General features: G+C 34.4%; 4 protein-coding genes and 1 long non-coding RNA gene across 7 annotated transcripts; 4 read left to right on the top strand and 1 right to left on the bottom strand.

Moving 5' to 3' along the window:
* Positions 1,016-3,559, bottom strand: LOC104792848 (auxin transporter-like protein 1). Of its 2 annotated transcripts, none has more exons than XM_010519090.2 (8): positions 3,391-3,559; positions 3,260-3,301; positions 2,965-3,111; positions 2,686-2,871; positions 2,483-2,595; positions 2,110-2,391; positions 1,824-2,031; positions 1,016-1,669 (listed from the first exon to the last, which is right to left on the bottom strand). In XM_010519090.2, exons 3-8 carry the CDS (start codon positions 3,097-3,099, stop codon positions 1,211-1,213), a joined length of 1,383 nt encoding a protein of 460 aa, XP_010517392.1. In that variant the 5' UTR covers positions 3,100-3,111; positions 3,260-3,301; positions 3,391-3,559; the 3' UTR covers positions 1,016-1,210. The 2 variants fall into 2 exon arrangements, with proteins under 2 accessions (XP_010517392.1, XP_010517391.1); XM_010519089.2 differs by having other exon boundaries at positions 2,965-3,108.
* On the top strand, positions 5,174-7,199 carry LOC104792847 (60S acidic ribosomal protein P0-1-like). The gene is made up of 4 exons (XM_010519088.1): positions 5,174-5,670; positions 5,802-5,870; positions 6,303-6,794; positions 6,894-7,199. The coding sequence occupies exons 1-4, from the start codon at positions 5,413-5,415 to the stop codon at positions 7,029-7,031; spliced, it is 957 nt and encodes a 318-aa protein (XP_010517390.1). The 5' UTR covers positions 5,174-5,412; the 3' UTR covers positions 7,032-7,199.
* LOC104792846 (F-box/LRR-repeat protein At2g43260-like) lies at positions 7,490-9,032 on the top strand. Of its 2 annotated transcripts, none has more exons than XM_010519087.2 (2): positions 7,490-7,856; positions 7,975-9,032. In XM_010519087.2, exons 1-2 carry the CDS (start codon positions 7,511-7,513, stop codon positions 8,796-8,798), a joined length of 1,170 nt encoding a protein of 389 aa, XP_010517389.1. In that variant the 5' UTR covers positions 7,490-7,510; the 3' UTR covers positions 8,799-9,032. The 2 variants fall into 2 exon arrangements, with proteins under 2 accessions (XP_010517389.1, XP_010517388.1); XM_010519086.2 differs by having other exon boundaries at positions 7,951-9,032.
* On the top strand, positions 10,760-12,412 carry LOC104792845. Its single transcript, XR_769119.2, has 5 exons — positions 10,760-11,032; positions 11,156-11,366; positions 11,703-11,794; positions 11,894-12,043; positions 12,223-12,412. It is a non-coding gene; the product is annotated as an uncharacterized LOC104792845 (long non-coding RNA).
* On the top strand, positions 18,321-20,040 carry LOC104792844 (nematode resistance protein-like HSPRO2). The gene has a single exon (XM_010519084.2). It carries the CDS (start codon positions 18,566-18,568, stop codon positions 19,874-19,876), a length of 1,311 nt encoding a protein of 436 aa, XP_010517386.1. The 5' UTR covers positions 18,321-18,565; the 3' UTR covers positions 19,877-20,040.

The raw sequence follows: 20,046 nt of genomic DNA, 5'->3' as shown, positions 1-20,046 counted from the left end.
TAAAGGTTTTCTAAATGTCTTAGAATATTCTAAGAGGTTTTGTAAAAATGAACATTTAAAAAAAGGGAATAATTGAAAATAAACGAACATTTTTGAAAAAATTTGTATTGTAAAAACGATATTTCTCAAAATTTTCATTTTTTTGGGTATAGGACTGAAGTGTATTAAATCATAATGTTACAAGAATTTAAATTAACATGACACTATTAATTATAATTAGTTAATGGTTTTTATTTCACCTAAATTTTCTTGCAACTGTAAAAGAAATTATGATTGTATTATAAGGTTTGACATAGAAATTGAGATTAAAATAGAAGTACGTTTATGTTTTTTTTTGTGTGTGTGTGTGTGTGGAAAGGTTAGATGAATGGGTGTGTTTTTATTTTTAATAGATAGTTTTTCCTACTTGTTCCAGTTTCGAATAGATTATATAGATCATATATAATTCGTTATCCGTATAGATCAAAAGAAACTAAATATAATTTGAAATTTGTGACTCATTTTTTTTTTTGTCACACAAGATTGCTTTCATTCAATCAAACATAATAAAGTTCATACAAGCCCTAGGTGCATAGGTAGAGAAGCTGAACACAGAGTACAGCAACATAAAGGAAAAGGAAAACACTACACAAAGGTAGCTCAAACCAGTCGAGAAAGATTCGATGGGAGCTTGGGTACCAAAGCTAATACGCAGAGTGGTGCAAGTGATCACACAGTTCATCGACGGGTCATCCACAGACAGGCCGTTGGACGAGTTTATGGTCACTATCATTAGATTGAGTGACGTTAAAGAAGTTTTCCAGACCAAACGTAGAGGGAATCTCCCGACGCCTGTGAGCAGAAACTTCACCGGCGTCGGAACACATGTCTAAAAAAGGAGTTTCGATATTAGTGCCTGGGAGAGAAAATACCTTTTTTGTAAATTTGTGACTAGTATCAAGATTCTATAGGTTGTTTATCCATGGTTAGAAAACATTATAAAACAAATATATCGTTGCAATAGCAACTGGGAGTGTAGAGAATTTTTAAATATATATCTCAAGTTGACAATTTAAAGTTCATTGTGCGTAAAACACTAAAAAAAGGAAAGCGTACATTTATCTTTCTTTTCAAGATCATTTAAAAAAAAAAATCATTGTTCATTATGGATTCCCCAGCAATTTGTTGTTGGCTCAGAAACACTCCCTTGTCTAATGGGGCGGAGCAAATGTCAGTGATGCGGCCGTGGAGGAGGACACTGATAACATTTAGCAAAGAGGCCAAAAGTATCAACTTGTTTAATGAAATTAGTCATACTCGCCCATCCTCCTAATCCAAAACCAACCACCAACACCCAAACGACCACCACCACGTTCACCACATACGCACCTCTCCAACCGCCTATCACTGCCGGTGGCTTCTCCGCAGCGTTTAGTCGGGAAGAAGCAGAGCGGTAAGTGAGGATGTGAGCGAGTGATGGGATAATGTAGACGGTGAACGTGACTAGAAGTGCACCAACGGCTGAGTTAATGGGACCAAAGAAAGGGAAGATTATGGCTAAAAACCAAATCGGTATCACCACAGGCAATCTTGTGACCGCTCGTAGCAAAATACTATTTGTCTCATGCATTCCGATCACTTTCTCCCACACGAAATATAGCGGCGTGCACGCGAACCCGAATGTTATAAACTGCATGCATTAGAGAGATTATCACACAACATAAACACCAAAAAAAATTCAAACCAAACCTGTTTTTTGGTAGATCCTGGTTCAGACGTCTAATTTTGAAAACCGAAATAAGAGAATTGAACCCCAAAAAAATAAACAAATGTTTGAAACTAACCTGGTGAATGAGCATGAGTATAACTGCAGCATCACGCCACGGTGAGTTAGGAAGGAGGGAGAAAGCATTAGCATGTGTGAGAAGCTGATCTCCAAAGGCCCAGTAGACAGATATAGCCGATGGAATGGTTAAGGTGAAGACATAAAGTGTAGCCAACAGATATATGTACTCAAACTTTCTTGGCCTCCACATTGCATGCATTATCTCTCTGTGAATTCGAATGATTTGTACGTCAAACGTGAAACAAATGCGAACATACACAATGAAGGTTTATAGAAATACTCACACCGTAACAGCATGGCCACCAAAAGTGTACAATATATTAGTGGCTCCAGTGAAATACAGAACCAACTTGGTTGGACCGGAATGAGTCACTCCTTCGACCTGACCGTGTACAAGAGCCGCGATGGTGAGGTACCAAGCGGTGTAAGTGGTCATTCCAAGACCAAGAAAGGACCATATCCTATAGTTGTGAAACGAGGGTATGAACACTGTGGTTGCACAACATGCTCCGAATATGTAAGTCCATGTCCTCTTGTCTAGCTTGTCGTTTATGTAATATATGTTACTGTCCATTATTGTTACCCATACGATTAAAATCAAAAATCAAATATGGTGTTATACTTAATATCGAATAAAAATTGAGATCTTAAACCAACCTTGCACAAGCGATGAGTTGGATAACAGAACCAAAGAGAAGAAATGTACAGTTGAATGTTAATCCAATTGCTTTCCAATATGGACCAAGCAAACCATCTAACACTTCGAACCACTGCGATTAATGCTTTAACGAGATATAACAATCGCGGATTAAAGAAATCTAACGGTGGAGATTGAATATAAGAGTTTTGTGAGTGTGAACCTGAATGACATGGTTGTTGAAGTTAACATTTTGTTTCTCTTTTCGACTTCTGTACTCAACGTAGAGAACACTGATGAGATAAGCTGTCCAACTTCCCATAAAACCATAGAGGATCTGTAGAACTACACCTGATGCCATTCCCATTTGTGAAAATGAATAAGGTAGTGTCAATAAAACTTGAGCAACCTGCCAACAAATTACAATTGTATGTTTAATACATAACATGACCGAACCGAAGATATAATGGTTTTAGTGTGTGAAATTTGATTAAATTTGAACCTGGTTCGATGCACAGCTGAACCAAGCATCATAAACAGAACCACCATGCCATAGAAAGCTCTTCATGCTTGACTCATCTCCTCTCTCTTCAGTCTCATTCTCCATTATTCCCTCTTCTGTTCCCTTAATCGACATCTTCAAAATCTGCTTCATAAATCAAGAACCAAACAAGATTTGGAAACTCTGCTTTTTTTGAGTTTGCATCTTCTATGCAAGTAATTCCAAATGATGTTATTGATTTATTGATATGAAGATGAGTGACTGTAGGTAAGAAGAGAGAGTGAAGAACAGTTACCTAATTACTCTTGTCTACTAACAATGGTGCTGCTTCTTCCACCTAAACAAAGAAGTTAACTACATTTATAAGCAAAACTTTGTATAAAAGTTACATTGAAAAAACGTAGAGGGAAAGACAATTTTTGGAACCTTTTAGGACAAAGAAAGAAGGGAGAATTATCTCTCTGTTCCTCTGTGTTTCTTTCTTCTATATCTCTCTGACTCTCCTCTTTGTCTTTTATTTGTTTGCTTAATTGAAATTAATAAGAAAGGAAATGAAAGATTATCAGCTTATCAGTTTCTCAAATGTGTCCCTGAGTCGTTTCAAGAGTTTGGAAATACTTTTTATGATTGTTTTTGGTCAAAATCAGAGAATAAAAAAATATAAAGATACCGTTCTTGTTATATTTGTTACCTTAGTATCATCAATTGTAAAATCGAGAAATATTCGTATTTACTTGTAAAAATACAATCACATCACATAATTCATAGGTCGCAGTGTAATTTTCCCATAAGTTTTGGATTCTTGATTTTAAAATTTTATATTTCTTTCCTAAAGAAAAACTTTCTTCCCTGAATACAGGTTTAACTTTTTAAGAAAATGAAGTGTAGTCATATTTATAATTTTCAAAAATGAGGATGCGCCGTTCATTATGGTCACCTTAATTTTTTCGTTTCAGTTACCGAATTAACTAGAGTTACACTGTTTTGTGTTAACGTTTAAAATATTAATTTTTAATTTAACTTTTTAGTTTCTAATACATATTTGCAGGGTATAAAAGAAATAATAAGCACTCCCTATCTTCTTTGCTCTTTTCTACAACTTTTTGTATTGTCATTATTACAACCAATTCGCGCAAGATGGTTGATATTTCTTTGTCTTTTCCTCTTTTTCTAGAAGAAGTGTTAGGATAAAATATTTGTTCTTTATCAAATCTTTATTGAGAATTTTGGTAAAACTGTGCGATTGATTGTCATCATTTTACAATCAGCCAGTTGTGGTGGATACAATTATAATATGACTAAAGATTAATTTCTTCGTTTGAATTCATTCCCAAGAGCAAACTGCAAAACATATATGAAAAGCATAATACATTAGAATCCACAAAAATTGCAATCATGGCTTAAATTCAAAGAGTATCCTATATACACATCAGCGTCATCATCATCGTGCTCTTCTTTTTAAAAAGCGAGCCTTCTCATTGTTTTATACACTTTAACGATTGATCTCTAAAAATTCTTCAGTAGTGTTTATATTTGGGCTGGCTTATAACTTTCTCATAGAAAATAAAATAATAATAAATAAATGAAAATACATAAAGAAAAAAGTAGAGGCTTCAGCTTCACTCAATTCTTTTTCATATAATTGGTTCTCATATTGCGAATGAGCTAAATAAGTTAGCGTCTCAAACATGCATGAGATTAAGATATATATATATATATATATATATATATATAGGAAATAAGCATAAAAAAAAAAAGAGAGAAAGAAATAAACAAATTAAAGTTCGTTTAGCCATGCGAAGTGTTTCCAACTCCTAACAGAACCATGTTATGTTCTGCATTTCAACACACCCTCTCTACGCTCAAGGTCCTTTATGAACTTTCATGATGCTCTGTATCCAACCATATCCGTGAATTCTAAGGCGTTGCGCCAAAAAGGATAATCCACAATTACAAACATGCATGTGTAAGAAGAATATGAATATTTTTTTTTATTTTTAACAAAAAAAAAAAAAAAAAANAAAAAAGAATATGAATATTTAAAGTATGCACTATGCACCAACGTTTATTCCAATGGTAAGATTGGGCTAAAAAGCTCTTTCGACACACATCTCAAGCCCAACTTATAATCGCTTATTACCACAAATCCAACAAATATAAACCGTTAGATCTAGGTCCTCCCACAAACTAAACCCTAATCGTTAAAACCTTCCGTACACGGGAAACTATATAAACCCAAAACTTCTCTTCAACCTGTCGTAATCGTGCGCAGTGTTTTGTTTGTTTGTTTCTCTCCTTACTCGTAAAAAAAAAAAACAGTTACAGAGGTTAAAGAGACGGCGCCATTTCGCTGTCCGCCTTGTACGAGCTCCAGCTTCGTCTAGGCCCTCGATTTTGCTATTACCCCAAAATTAGGTTTTCTAATTCAGTTTAGCATTTTAAGTAGCAATGGCGGTGAAAGCAACAAAGGCGGAGAAAAAGATCGTTTACGATTCGAAGCTTTGTCAGCTTCTTAATGAGTACCCTCAGATCCTTGTCGTTGCGGCTGATAATGTTGGATCCACTCAGCTTCAGAACATTCGGAAAGGCTTACGAGGCGATTCGGTTGTTCTGATGGGGAAGAACACAATGATGAAGAGATCTGTGAGGATCCATGCTGATAAAACTGGCAATCAAGGTTTTCTCAATCTCCTTCCTCTTCTTCAGGTTTCATTTCTCTCTTGGATAGTTGTTTTCATTTGGATAAGGTATTTGTGTGTTTGGTTCGCTTTGATGAAAGTTATGGTTTTGTTAAGTGGAGAGTTTGATTTGGTTCGGTATTGAAATGTATGAAACAGGGGAATGTTGGGTTGATCTTCAACAAAGGTGACTTGAAGGAAGTCAGTGAAGAGGTTGCCAAGTACAAGGTTTGTTTATTGACTTCATTAATGTTATTGTTGTTGTTAAGTTTTAGTATAGTGCTAATTTGGTTAGTTTGGTGATTTTTCTTGCTCGAGATTATTAGCTTGGAAAGTGCAAATTTGCATTTGGGGGTTTGATCAAATGGAATCATATGCATTCTCTTGCTTAATGCAGCCACATTCAATAGGGTAATTGATATTATTTTGGTTTATTGAGCTTTGAGGAGACTAAATTTGTAGTTTCCCTTTTGTGTATTTGAATATTGATTGGGTTTATTCCACAGCTTGTACTGTTAACTGATATTTAAAACCCCTTCTGGTCTGTCTTGAAATGCAACACATTCAAAACCTCTATGCTCACATTATGTAGCTCCCCTTCATTTTGTTTGAATATTGATTTATGTTTTAATGAGAAAGTCCTTGTCATGTTTTTGACAGGTTGGAGCTCCTGCTCGTGTAGGTTTAGTCGCCCCAATTGATGTGGTTGTGCAACCAGGCAACACTGGTCTTGACCCTTCACAGACCTCTTTCTTCCAGGTGCTTAACATTCCAACAAAAATCAACAAAGGTACGGTTGAGATCATAACCCCCGTGGAGCTCATCAAGAAAGGTGACAAAGTCGGTTCATCCGAGGCTGCGCTTTTAGCCAAGCTCGGAATAAGGCCGTTCTCTTATGGCCTTGTCGTGGAGTCAGTCTATGATAATGGCTCAGTGTTTAACCCTGAAGTGCTTAACCTAACTGAAGACGACCTTGTTGAGAAGTTTGCAGCTGGTGTCTCGATGATCACCGCACTTTCCCTTGCAGCCTCTTACCCAACCTTAGCAGCTGCGCCTCACATGTTCCTCAATGCTTACAAGAATGCTCTTGTTGTTGCCTTAGCTACTGAGTATTCTTTCCCTCAGGCAGAGAATGTGAAGGAGTTCGTAAAGGTTTGTCCCTTTAACGTTTTGCGTTTCAGATTTTTGGGATTAGTCATGAGTAGTCATGAAAATGTAAATTTTACACTGTAAAATTTTTGCATGGTTCAGGATCCAAGCAAGTTTGCGGTTGCTACGGCTGCACCAGTTTCAGGAGGAGATTCAAGTGGACATGCTGATGCGATAGCTGTGGAGGAAGAAGCTGCGGATGAGTCTGATGGAGACATGGGATTCGATCTGTTCGGCTAATAATAATAACACGCCGCTCTTTGCTTTTGCCATTTTTTTGTTATGACATTTAAATTAATGTTTGAACCTTTATAAATTAAATTTGACTTGAGATAATTTCATTGTGGATTATTTTGTTTTTTTTATCAAAAATTCCTATTCTGGGTTAGAATATTTAAAATTATTTAATAAAAGGTTTATCGATTTTGTTTCTTTATTTGTTTTTAATTTTAATTTTAATTAGTTTTTAAATATAATATTATATGACATATTGTTATATTTTGATTAGCTTTAAGAAGGTGTGAACCCAAAAAAAAAAAGTGTTCTAATCTATGTAAAATATTGAAAAGATTTTAAGTTGTAAATACTTAATTAATAGTGAGTTTTATATACTTTTAAATAAAATCAAAATATATTTTGTTTATTTAATACGTAAATATCCCCGAATAAATTATATATTTACCAAAAAGATACTTGGAGAAAGGGAAAAAAAAAGAGAGATGGGAGAAGAAAAAGCCGGTAAGCCGCCGCCGATCTTCTTACCTCCGGAATTAGTTGAAGAAATTCTCCTCAGGAACCGGAGAATCCTGGCGGCCGTAGTAGTAGACCACCGGCCTGAGTCGCGGCGATTTGAAGGGGACGAAGAAGAAGAGATCGAGGTGTTCTATACACACTGCGATTACGATGACGACCTCGCCACACGACCCTCACTTACATGTGACGGTTTGGTTTGCATCCCCGTACCAGGTTGGGTCAATGTATTGAACCTCTCAACCGGAGAATCCGTTGGTTTCCCTTCCGGTCCAGATCCAGTCACCAATTACTACGATTACCAGCTTTCCTCAGGTTAACTAACTCTCTCTCTTGCTCTCTCTCTCTCTCTCTCTCTCTCGCTCTCTACAGTGTTTGATTTGATTTGTTTCTGTGATTTGAGTCTTAGAATTAGAAGAACCAAATGTGTTAGGTTATTGGTGGAATATGTTTCCTGCATTTTGGGCGATGGGCTTCGGCAGAGACATTGTTGATAGGAGCTATAAAGTAGTGAGGATGTTCTTCGATCCTAACCATTTTGCTGAGGTTCTTGATGTTAGCATTGGAGAATGGCGTAGACTATTGAATCCGCCTCCTTATAAAGTTGATGCGAGAAGGAAGTCTGCTTGTGTTAATGGCTCCATTTACTGGTTGGAGCTGCATGACAAGTTTTGTGTACTGGCTCTTGATCTTCACACTGAAGAGTTTCGTGTATTCCCTCCTCCGCCGTTTTGCTCAGAGTCTGACCAAGTAGTAAACCTTGAAAACCGTTTGGCTATTGCTAGAGCTAATCCATGGTCTGGCTGTACATTGGAGATTAGGTGCTTGGATGCACAGGAAGAAACATGGAGCTTGGTTTATTCTATTGATCTTATGGGTATCTCAACTCCTCGGCCGCCGAGGGTGTGGTTCAGGCCTGTGGCGATTTCTAAGCAAGGGAATGTTTTCTTCTATGACAGTAAGAAGAGATTGTTCAAGTATCATCCACGGACTAGCTTACTCCTTTGCCTCTCTCCAGACATTCAAGTTGTGTCTCCTTCCGTCGAGAACTTGGTCTCCCTTCGTCCATCTTCTTCTCATCCCACGACATTCCGGTACCAATCTGGATTTCACAATCTAGAACTCTTGCCACCACGCTACTTGATTTCCAGAATCTTTAGGAAGATCGAATCTCGGATCCCACCCTGTATCTTGCTTACCACTGCTCTAGCATCTCTTGTAGTTTTTCGTTATTTTGCTGTTCTGTCTAGGTCTTGATATTGTTTAGCTTTGTCAATTTTAGGCTAAAACCGATGTTTATAAAGTATGAACCAGAGTCATGGGAACCTTAGAATTGAAGTCCAAAGCTTTGTACCCGGAGGAGGCAATTATGGTTATGTTTTTGTCTTTTTTGAGATGATGTCCTTACAAAGTGATCATTGCTGTATTCTGGTTATTGTTTCATGTACTCTGGATACAACTTGAAATGATATCTTGGTGCTCTATATACCATATCTTGGAGAGAATATAAAATATAAGAAAAAAATATATAAGGAAAATCAGGAGAGAATATAAAATATAAGGAAAAAAAAATATCCTATCAAACGAATTGAGGTTATTGCAATACCAGTATCTTCGGTTGCATAATAGTCTGTTTTTAGCACTAATAGTCTTATTTTATACTTATTAAACTAGGATCTACCCCGTCCCATGGTACACTACGGGGACAATTGTTTTTTTTTTCCTTTTTCTAAAATACTTTAACAATTTTAGTTTTCATACATTTGGCAAAATTATATTGTAGTTTTGTTCAAATTACATATGTTAATTTGCTATATATACATTATTTTTTTTTAGTATTTTTAATCAAACTAACAATATATATTTCTGAATTTAACCAAGTAAAATACATTTATAGATATCCAACTATATTATTTTATTTTATGTAAATTTGCTTAATATAATTTTTGGATTTCAAAAAGTTATAAAAGAAAATATTCTTGGCATAGCGGTTTACCAAGTCTTGGCATATTCTTGGCTACGCAAAAATAAACTGGCTGTTGCTGGCTGTTGCTGGCTGTTGCTGGCTATTGGATCACAAGTTTAGAGTATATTATTGCGATATTGTTTGTTTTTATTTAGGGAATAAGGTTAATGCATATCCTCATTTTGATTATAGTTAGGATTTGATTTATGTTATTTCTGGATGAGCAATATACGGATCCAAGCTGATTACTATATGTATAAGAAAATTACCAAATTGTGTTTGCGATTAAAATTATATTAATTTAATGTTACCATCCATAAAACTGTAATAGGTGCAACTATAATTAGTTATTAGTTATATATTTTAGGGAAGATCCGAGATCTGTAATTCGAATAATAAATTTTTGGAATCATTTAATTGTAGTCCTACACTTTAGGGAAGATCCGTAATAATCGGTTTAAACTTAATCGGTTTAAACTTTGTGTTAATAAGCGGAAGATCCGATTTCTTCAAATGGATTATTTTTGACAAAAAAAACCGGATCTGTGCACAGATTTGTACTTCAAAAATGTTAAGATAGATTTATTTTATACAAAATTTTGAAAATTCTGGTTAAGATTTTATTTTTAATTTCAGAATAAGATCTTGGAGATATCGATTAATCTTGTTAAATTAGGAAGATTTAATTCGTTTTTTATGATTCACAATATATTTTTATCCCTTTAATAACTTGGTTAACGATGTGGTCTATCAATAAAATCTGTGAAATATAAATTTGTAATATTGTGTTTAAAGATCTTTGGAAATAACGAATGTGATATAAGACTAAATCTTACAGAAACACAGTTTGAAATATCTATGATTTTATTTGTTATCACTAATATATTAATTATCAATTTCGAAGTTCCTCAATTAAAGTTGTACCCAATATTTAGGTGTAACCACCCAATATTTAGGTGTAACCAATTAATATATGGATTTAGAATATCCCCAATTATAGTTGCACCCAATATTTCGATGTAACCGATCCGAACCAAACCGATTCAAACACAAACTAAACTAAACTAAACTAATTTTGGTTGAGTTTGGTTAGAGTTTTATGAAAACTTAATAAGCGAAATGCCCCACTTGATAGTTGATAGCAGTCAATGTTGAAGAGATCACTCTTCTTCAATACTAATATTTTGATTACTATGTTTTTTTAGGAACATTCTATAAATAAATACATTTGACCTAGAGAAGAACTCTTCTCGTCTTCTAGTATAAATATCGTCGATCTGTACAATACTATCAATTATACAATAAACATTTCTACTCAATCATCTTCTTCTTCTAATCTTCTTTCCTAATAATACTTAACAATGTCACAGTCGGCCTACGAGTATCCGAGGTTACCTCGTCCAGAAATCATCAGTGCCCTCAAGCTAGCTAAAATCGCTAGCATTACGGAAGGCGAGCTTGAAAACCCTACGCTCGAGTTCGTCTCCGAGATTTACACCAAACTTCTTATCCATCTCGACGACGAGTAAGCACCTCCCCTCGAAACCCTCCCTTACCCTCTTAGTTCCTCTTTCACTCGGGTCAATTTTTGAAAGCCCTAATTTTTTTTTTTTTTTTAATTTGGGAATTTTTCAAATATCCATTGTAGAGAAAAGAAAGGGCAAGTCGAGTCTGAGGCATTGCAGCAATTGGAGAATCCACATAATCATGTCACCTCAGTGAAATAGACGAATCTATATTGCAAAGTGAAAAAGTTGCTAGTTTTGTTGGATTGTCCATTACAAATGAATTACAAGGATCTTTTTACCATCCCGAACCGAGTTTATCATCAGTTCACTTTTGAACTATGCTCTACACAGGTATATATGGCCCCTCCTGTTCTTGCTTATAGAGTATCTTTTTGGATGTACCAAGACTTAGCGAGATAGTAGTAGTAGCAATAGTACATATTTTTTGAATTACTCTGATGGCTTTTAGGAGTTTTGCAATGCACAATTGAGAGTTTATTTTAAAGAACAGAAGAAAAAGTGGTTAGCATTTTAAGATGAGAATACATATATTATTACTCTTTCCCTGCCAGATTTTTGAAAGTTCTCTTAGTGCATTCATCTTTTTCTCATATCTTCTTTCCTGTACTAGTGTTTCCAAAATTGATATGCTCTCATGATTATTTTGCTTCTTCTTTTATGTACCAGAGATTCAAAAATGAAGCTTATAAGCCAAAAGGCTCAGGAATTTGACTCTCCTTGATGAGCAGCGGAAGCAGTGGGAGGCAAAGATTGCCAAGGTAATGCGAGATAAGCTATCTATCTATCACATAGAGATATCCATTTATCTTCTTTCTTTCTTTCTTTCTTTTTTTCTCTAATGACGCTTATCCATGCAGTTGAATGCAAGAGATTGAAGAATTTGATGAATCCGTTGAAAGGGATTTAGAAGAGAAGAAGTTACTACTTGGGGACACAAAGAAAGCTGAGCAATGAGAAATGGAAACTTTCCAGGAAAAGGCTGCCAATTCTTAAGGTTTTTAGAGAAGGTATCTAATGAAAACTATAGACTATTACTAAATCTTATGGGTTACCACGTACCTAAATCGATTGAGTATATTGATTTAAGAAAGATAAAGAAAGAGAGGAATGGATAATAATAAGTCACACAGGTTGTTTGTGTTCTGTGGAGAATTTAATTTGGTTTGTTGTTGAATTCATGTAACAGGGGAATGTTGGGTTGATCTGCATTAAGGGTGACTTGAAGGAATCCAATGAAGACGTTGTCATATACAAAGTTTGTTTCATTAATTGATGTTCTAATTGTTGTTCAGATTAATAATAATGCAAGTATGAATATTGATAATTTGCTTTATCCAAGTATCCTATTTGCTCGAGAGTCGAGACTATTAAGTCGCTTGGAGTTGCTCGAAAGTTTGTATTTAGGTTTAAAACAGAGATAAGCTTCAAATTTTAAGTTACTCGATTCTAAATTATTAAATGGGATAATGATTCTTAGTAAATTCAAAATCGAAGTAATTTAGAATTTGAAACTTGTCTCGTAAAACTGCTGTTGGTGTTTAGGTCTTGCATATGGGTTTTCAAATGGTGGTTTTGCAGTACCAAACCTCACTTATAATATAATCTCTGGTTTATTATAATAATTCACATCACGCTTTCCTTCAAATACATACCTACATAATACCATCAAATTATCATATAAAAAACACGTTTAGAATATTGCATTAGCCTATCTTCATGATAAATTTCGTACTCACTTGATCAAAATCTTACGTTTGTATATTATAAACAGTTCAAAGAATAATTAAAGGGGGTAAGCATGCTTTTCCATCTGGTTAAACATACAAGGCATGCTTTTGTTAATAATTGTCAAAAAGAAAGGAAGTTTATGAAAAAATGGACCAGACTCATTTTAGGCATTTCCCATGAAACATAAGCGTGGGACTTCCGGATTTATACTGGAATATGTCGTGTCACACTTATAATAATCAGAATAAAATATAGAAGAAGAATATATTTTAAAAAAACAAATAGGGATGTGGTGCTTGATTAACGTTATGTATAATTTAGAAGAAATCAATTAAAGAATTGAATTTTGAGGCTTTTGGTGGATAAGGACTTCCCTCAACGATAGCGTTTTTTGTGATGACATAAGAAGTATTATTCCAAGTTGTATCCATTTTCTTGGAACGTAAAAGTCAAAAAAAGAGTCCGACATAGAAGAAAGAAGCGGGAAGATGTCTCCCATGTTCCCAAATGGATATACATCAAATTTTGCTACGACTTTTTAAATGTAATACTAATAATTATTGCATCCACAAACGTCGTCATAGTTCTATTCTCTAGTATACGAGATTTCACAGTTTTAAAACTAAGTATATGATATGGAGAGATCAACATGGATTGATGTAAACATGTTAACTGGTGGTGTTTTCGAGATCAACATGGATTGATGTAAACATGTTAACTGGTGATGTAATCAAATATTTACATTATTTAGAGGGTTTTTTTTGGTAAGAAAACTAGGAGAGAATATAAAAATATAGCTAGGAATAGAAAAAAGAATGTCCCATCAAAGAATTTTATATGTGTTATTGGAGTTTGATCTCATCCACATGCAAATATAATTTGATATCTTCTCAATTCCGGCATTTATTGAGGAATTTAGGCAGTGTGATGTGTTCCATACCAAACTTTATCCGAATCATGCCATCTCTATTAAGTTAAACATGTACAAGGTACTAATATTCATACAACTACAAAGGAAAATTAAACAAAATTATACTGTAATTGATTGTTCAGGTATCGTTGTCTGTTGGAGTCGTCTTTTACTAGTACAGTATTTGGTACTTTCGATTGAGTATAGACAATTAAATACTACTACTGCTTTAGATGAGGCTCAACTAAAAGTCTAAATTAAACCCATATAAATTTAATAAAACTGAGATTTACGGTTAACCTATTGGAGTAGAAGCCTTGTTCCGTAACAACACCCAAATTAATTACTTGCTAATCATTTAATTTATACTATTATTTTGGTTTCTTGATTTTTTACAAAAATAAAAATAAAGAAAGAGAGGAATTGATAATGGTCGGATAATGCGGCCGGAGACATGCTTCATTACCAGGAAACTTGTTTTTTTTTTTTTTGATAGCTCAACCTTTGTTGACTCTCTCCTCCAACTCTTTCTTTATTTTCTACAACTAATTTATATTTTCATAACAATAATCATGAGTTTATATCCACATGCAAGCATATAACTAAAACCCGTTTGTTTTCCCATTGATACAATATAAAATAAGATAAGAAGAAAATTACACACATAACACAACTTTATATTTATCTAAACGAATCCGATGAACAAACATTGAATTGTGTCGTTTTCTGAATCGAAGGCACTCTTTTTAAAAAAAAAAAATGTAAACGAACACGTTTGATCACCAATAATTCAATCACATTTCTTCTAACCACAGTGTGACTAACCCACTTTTTAAAAGAGAGGATAAACAGCATTTTGGTCAAGGAAAATTCCTTTTTCATATAGTTGTCATTTTTTCTTTCATTTTTGATAAATACAATCTGTTTTTTTTTTAATAAAGTTGATCACTCGTAGTATTTTGAGAATAATTGTTGAAAGAACAATACCATTTTGCGCGAATCACTAGCTAATATACTCTTTTTTTAAAAAATTACTAAACGTATTTTGTCCATTGATTTAGATGATTTGGTTGCTTAGAAATAGAAGAACAAATAAATAACAACAACCACAACAAAAATGTGATCATCATGTGAAGAAGAGAGGTAACTAAATTGTAACAAGATAGATGCCGATTATAGCAACAACTAAGGAATAAAAAAAAATGGTTGTTGGTTCGAAGAAAAAAATAAAAGAAGCGGACCCATTAAATAAAACGTGGAAAGTTCCCAGCTGTCATGCTTCCGTCGGTTCTTGTTCTCAGAACCGTTAACTCGCTTTGCTTCGACCACGTGGATGTTGGAAACAGATAAGAGTGTTTCTTTTTGGTTTTGGACCAAGTTGGTTTGGTTGGTTGGTGTGATTCGCACATGACGAAGACGAATCCAAACCTCATTGGCTGGCTGCCCAAATGGATGGAAGCCATGCCCCGATTTGGACTCCATTCCTTTTATTTATTTATAGATTTTAGTATCAGATTGTGTTTTTATACTATCTTTTTCGTGTCGACGACGATGATCATATATTCATATTATTCCACGTCAAAAATAAAGGAAACACACAGTTTGATATTGATCCCAAGTGCACGCACAGTAGTTACGTTGATATTTTTTCCAACTGCGTCACGAGACTAAAAACTGTTTGCTTTTTTTATCAAACAACATGCAAATTGGTCTATTTTTTTCTCTGCCACATGATATTAATTTTAAAAAAACCATAAAGAGTTTTTCATTTCATTCTTGCTAGCGGAATATAAGAGGTCACTGTTTTTTCTTTTTATACAAATAACGTTTGGGAAAGAATTAAGGAGAAAGACTATTATGTTATAAAGGCGAAATAAACTTCTCTTTTTAAACGTAAACATGAAAGGAATTCTTACAAGTAACACCATCTCCTTTTGATTCTTATTTATACAAACCCATCCTATACTATATCCATTCTTCAAGAAGTTATGAATACTTTTCGCATATCTCTTCTTATTTCATTCTCTTATCCATAGATGATGACACACAGATGTTCAACAAAGTAAGTAAATGAGGGCAGGTGAGATGGACAGATTCAAAATTTATCAATCCGATATAATTAGTAAATCGGTATAATGGAATACTAAACTCAAAGGAAAATAGAAATAGAAAAAGAAAAGTAACAAAAACAGTTGAACTCGAACATAGTAAAATGATACTAGTTACGCACTATTACCATTAGTATTTAGTATTTAGTGAATAATATTGCCATTAGTATTAGTATTTACTAACTACTATTTAGTATATGACAAATGTTTTATCATCGATATGACTGTTATATGAGTCTATTATACTCAGAAAACAACCGAGTCTATAAACTTAAATTGTTAAACATTTAGGTGATTATTCAGGAAGCTGTCAAAAATGTTTTTGGTTAAAAGCGGTTGGACGATGGCTTTGATTAGTGGTTGTAAAATGGATTAAAAAAAGATCAATTAAAATATAAGTAATTGTTTTAAATAAAATAAAAAGTTTAATATAAAAAAAAAAAAAACCAACCCACTTCTAACCACTACACTACGAAAACATATCACGTAAATATGGTAAATGTATTGTATATATCTATATTCACACATGTGATTTGATTTTAACGCCCGTTTGATGATCTGACTGTTAAACCGCGGGTTAGAATCCGGCAACAATATAAAGATTAAATATTTTTAAGTCAATAATAATTACATGAAGTATTTTTCTTCCAACGAAAAAAGACTAGATATTAAACGTCCAAATAAAAAATAGATAAGATATTTCCAGCTTTTTTTTCGCTTTAAATAAAATAAAAAATTTAACATAAAAAAAACGGAAAGGTTATGGACCACTAATTTGTTATCAGACCATACTCATTTAATCGTTATATATAATCCACTTGTCTAATTTATAACCGAAGAAATGGTCTGTCTCCACTCCAACCGTTTGTATCCTTAAGTTTACCGATAAAATAACAGAAACATCCATATCAAAAATATAGTGCATGCACTTAAAACAGATTCGGTTAATTCTCATACATTTGGCAGTCTTATTCAATCAAAAAATTTATCTATCATGTATATAACAAGTAAATGGCTGAGATAATAAAAATATTGAACTCGAGAACAAAAAAAAAACCAAAGTCAAAGGAAACGACAGCTTCCAAGTAGTTTAACTATTTAAAAAAAAAACTGAGACCAAACTCCAACCTTCATCTCACACATTTTTGGATAAGCTTCGACATAATCTATATTCCTCCTACTTCTTCTCCCCATGTGCCATTTCTTTTTTTTTTTTCAATTCATACCTCGGCACCGTCTAAATGCTTATCCACAATAAAATAAAATAGTCTCATTTTTATATGCTTTTTATTTTTATATCGGTTTGCAGACTTGTGATTATATAATTCTCCGCGTTTGAAATATTAAAAACACGAGATTAAATATAAACACGATATACTAATTTACAAGGTATACTAGTTTAATAAGCATATACGTATGTCTCACAAAAAAAAGTGGCGGACCATACATTTTTCTACTATGTAACTTTAGTTTTGAGCAATTGGTGGTAAATGTATATTTGTCTTAGAAACTATCTTACTTGCAAGTATAATCTTAATCTTTTGAGCTAATAAATGGAGTTATAAAAAAAACTTTTGTAGGGAAACATGTATTCATTTATAATTAGAGAAAGTGGAAATAGAATTTGTTTTCCTTTATTTGTTTTGATGTTCAAGTTGCTAATCAATTTTAAAAATGAAAAAAAAAAAAACAACGTTTTCTGTGATGTTATTAGAAGAATCTAGTGCCATCCAGCTTTATGCTTTCTTGAGTTTCTTAATTTGGCCGTCATTTACGCTACTGAAGAATTTCAAATAGAAATATATACTGTTTTAGCTTAGAAAACAAATATACGTGTATTGTTTTTTCTTTTACATATTTGCTTTCTACTCAATGAAGAAAACAGATTGCTTACTTTTACGTGGTACATGTACATGACATCTGTTTATGTTTACGATTGTTGATATAATATCAAAAACACCATGTGCATGATTTAGTTATACTTGTAGCTGTAGATTTATAACTACAAAAAATATTTTCTAATAAGTTTTATAATGAACAACAAAGTATTGTTTTACGAAGAATGAAATTTAGGGAAATTTATGAACAAACAAAAAAAAAAACTAGAAGTATGAGTTATAGTGGGATCTACTCATAAATGAAAAGACAACCCATAACGCATGCATGATTGACTTTCATATTCTTTATTAATCAATCCCTAAATGATTATCGTAAATATCAATTTTTTTTTTTGATATTCTTAACTTACATGACAATATATGTTTTACGAACATAAGCTGTGTGTTTTTCTTTTTTCCTTGTAAAGATAATCTCTTACTAAAACGAGTAAAAAATATTATCTAGTTCTGTAAAGATCAGATTACTGAACAACCAAAACATTCGACTAATTAGGCATTTACCTTTAATGGAAAACATTACCCAAAAATAAATTATACTAGAGATTAAAAACTTATCCTTATGCATGCATATAAAGCCAAAAAAAAGAAAAAGATTATCCTCAACTTAATCCACAGTCCCACGACTGCTTTGGTTTCTCAAATTTTCTTCTTTAAAACAAAATATATAAGACCGCGTCTCTAACGTTGACTTTCAAATTTAGTCACGTCGGTCTAATTCCTCACACGCCTTTTCTCCTCTATCCACATTCCTCCTCTATATATATACACTCTCCTCGTATACCTTAACTCATTCCATATCCAAAACAAAATACCAAATTTCAAAATTTTAACACCAACCAAAAAACAAAAAAAGCACACGAAAGAGATTGAAAAGAAAAAAAAAAAATGGTAGATATGGATTGGAAGAGGAAGATGGTAATATCATCAGAATTACCGAACTCACCTAAGCTATCTTCAAAGCTCCACGTCACTATCCCTTCACCCTTCTTCAAAGTCCTCCCAGCTGTTTCCTCTTCTCCCATCTCTTGCTCCGCTCCATCTCTTTGCTCTGCTTACGAGCTTTACCTTCGTCTCCCCGACCTACGTAACCTCTGGTCCTCTCGTGATTTCCCTCAATGGACTTCCGAACCGATCCTCAAACCGGCTCTTCAAGCTTTGGAGATCAGTTTCAGATTAGTTTTCGCCGTTTCTTCCGATACCAGACCTTACATCAACCACCGCGAATGGAACCGACGGTTAGATTCTCTCGTCACGAATCAGATCCAGATTCTGGCAGCCATCTCCGAAGAGGATGATGAATCGTCGGCGGCTCCGGTCAGCGATGTACGGAGCTCGTTAAGTTTATTACCGCAGCTAGCGACGTGGAGGAGATCGGAAGCTTTAGGGAAAAAGATCTTATCCACGATCGACAACGAGATGCGTCGGTGTAAGTACACGCTCGGACTCGGCGAACAGAACATCGCCGGGAAACCTAATATCCGGTACGATTCGATTTGCCGACCTAACGAGCTTTATAGCCTCAAAGACAATCCATACGCAGATCACATCGATAACCAAGAGAATCAAACGCTCTACATCATTCACCAGATCCTCGAATCGTGGATCTACGCATCTCGTAACCTCCTGAACCGGATCGTCTCGAGCATCGAAGACGAGAGATTCGAAAAAGCTTCCGACGACGTGTACTTGCTGGAAAAGATCTGGAAGCTTTTAGCTGAGATCGAAGATCTTCACATGCTGATGGATCCGGAGGATTTTTTGAAATTGAAGAAACAGTTACAGATCAAATCGACGGGCAAAAACGATGCGTTTTGTTTCAGATCTAGAGGGTTAGTGGAGGTGATGAAGATGTCGAAAGATCTGAGACAGAAGGTACCGGCGGTGTTGGCGGTTGAGGTAGATCCGACGGGAGGACCGAGATTGCAAGAGGCGGCGATGAAGCTTTACTCGAGGAAGAGTGAGTGCGATAAGATTCATCTGCTTCAGGGGATGCAGGCGGTGGAATCTGCGGCGAAGAGTTTTTTCTTTTCGTATAGACAGCTAGTGGCGGCGATGATGGGAAGCGCGGAGACGAACGCGACGGCGAGTCAGGAGTCGTGTGACTCGCTGAGTCAGATATTTATGGAGCCGACGTATTACCCGAGTCTTGACGCGGCAAAGACGTTTCTCGGAGAGTTCTGGAGTCATTTGGGTTGATTTTTAATTTTTTAAAAATATTTCCTCTGGTCTTTTTTTATTTAATACTCAAAAATTAAATTGGTGGTTTGGTTTGGTTTGGTTAAATTTAGTTTGTAAGATGCTGAAAATTTTTGGAACATTTGACGACGATACGTATTTGAATACAAATTTATTTTATATTATCCATT

This window comes from Camelina sativa, chromosome 6 (genome assembly GCF_000633955.1).
Source record: "Camelina sativa cultivar DH55 chromosome 6, Cs, whole genome shotgun sequence".
Classification (NCBI taxonomy): domain Eukaryota; kingdom Viridiplantae; phylum Streptophyta; class Magnoliopsida; order Brassicales; family Brassicaceae; genus Camelina; species Camelina sativa.
The sequence above is the reverse complement of the archived record's forward strand: the minus strand, read 5'-3'. Positions and strand labels throughout refer to the sequence as shown.

Bases quoted from the DNA above. Each gene is read 5' to 3' on its own strand.
- LOC104792846 (XM_010519086.2), top strand. From the start codon at position 7,511: ATGGGAGAAGAAAAAGCCGGTAAGCCGCCGCCGATCTTCTTACCTCCG. The intron at 7,857-7,950 runs GTTAACTAACTC...TTTGAGTCTTAG, and splicing joins CGATTACCAGCTTTCCTCAG to AATTAGAAGAACCAAATGTG.
- LOC104792847 (XM_010519088.1), top strand. From the start codon at position 5,413: ATGGCGGTGAAAGCAACAAAGGCGGAGAAAAAGATCGTTTACGATTCG. The intron at 5,871-6,302 runs GTTTGTTTATTG...TGTTTTTGACAG, and splicing joins AAGAGGTTGCCAAGTACAAG to GTTGGAGCTCCTGCTCGTGT. The intron at 6,795-6,893 runs GTTTGTCCCTTT...TGCATGGTTCAG, and splicing joins ATGTGAAGGAGTTCGTAAAG to GATCCAAGCAAGTTTGCGGT.
- LOC104792844 (XM_010519084.2), top strand. From the start codon at position 18,566: ATGGTAGATATGGATTGGAAGAGGAAGATGGTAATATCATCAGAATTA.
- LOC104792848 (XM_010519090.2), bottom strand. From the start codon at position 3,099: ATGTCGATTAAGGGAACAGAAGAGGGAATAATGGAGAATGAGACTGAA. The intron at 2,872-2,964 runs GTTCAAATTTAA...ATTTGTTGGCAG, and splicing joins TCAGCTGTGCATCGAACCAG to GTTGCTCAAGTTTTATTGAC. The intron at 2,596-2,685 runs GTTCACACTCAC...CATTAATCGCAG, and splicing joins TCAACAACCATGTCATTCAG to TGGTTCGAAGTGTTAGATGG.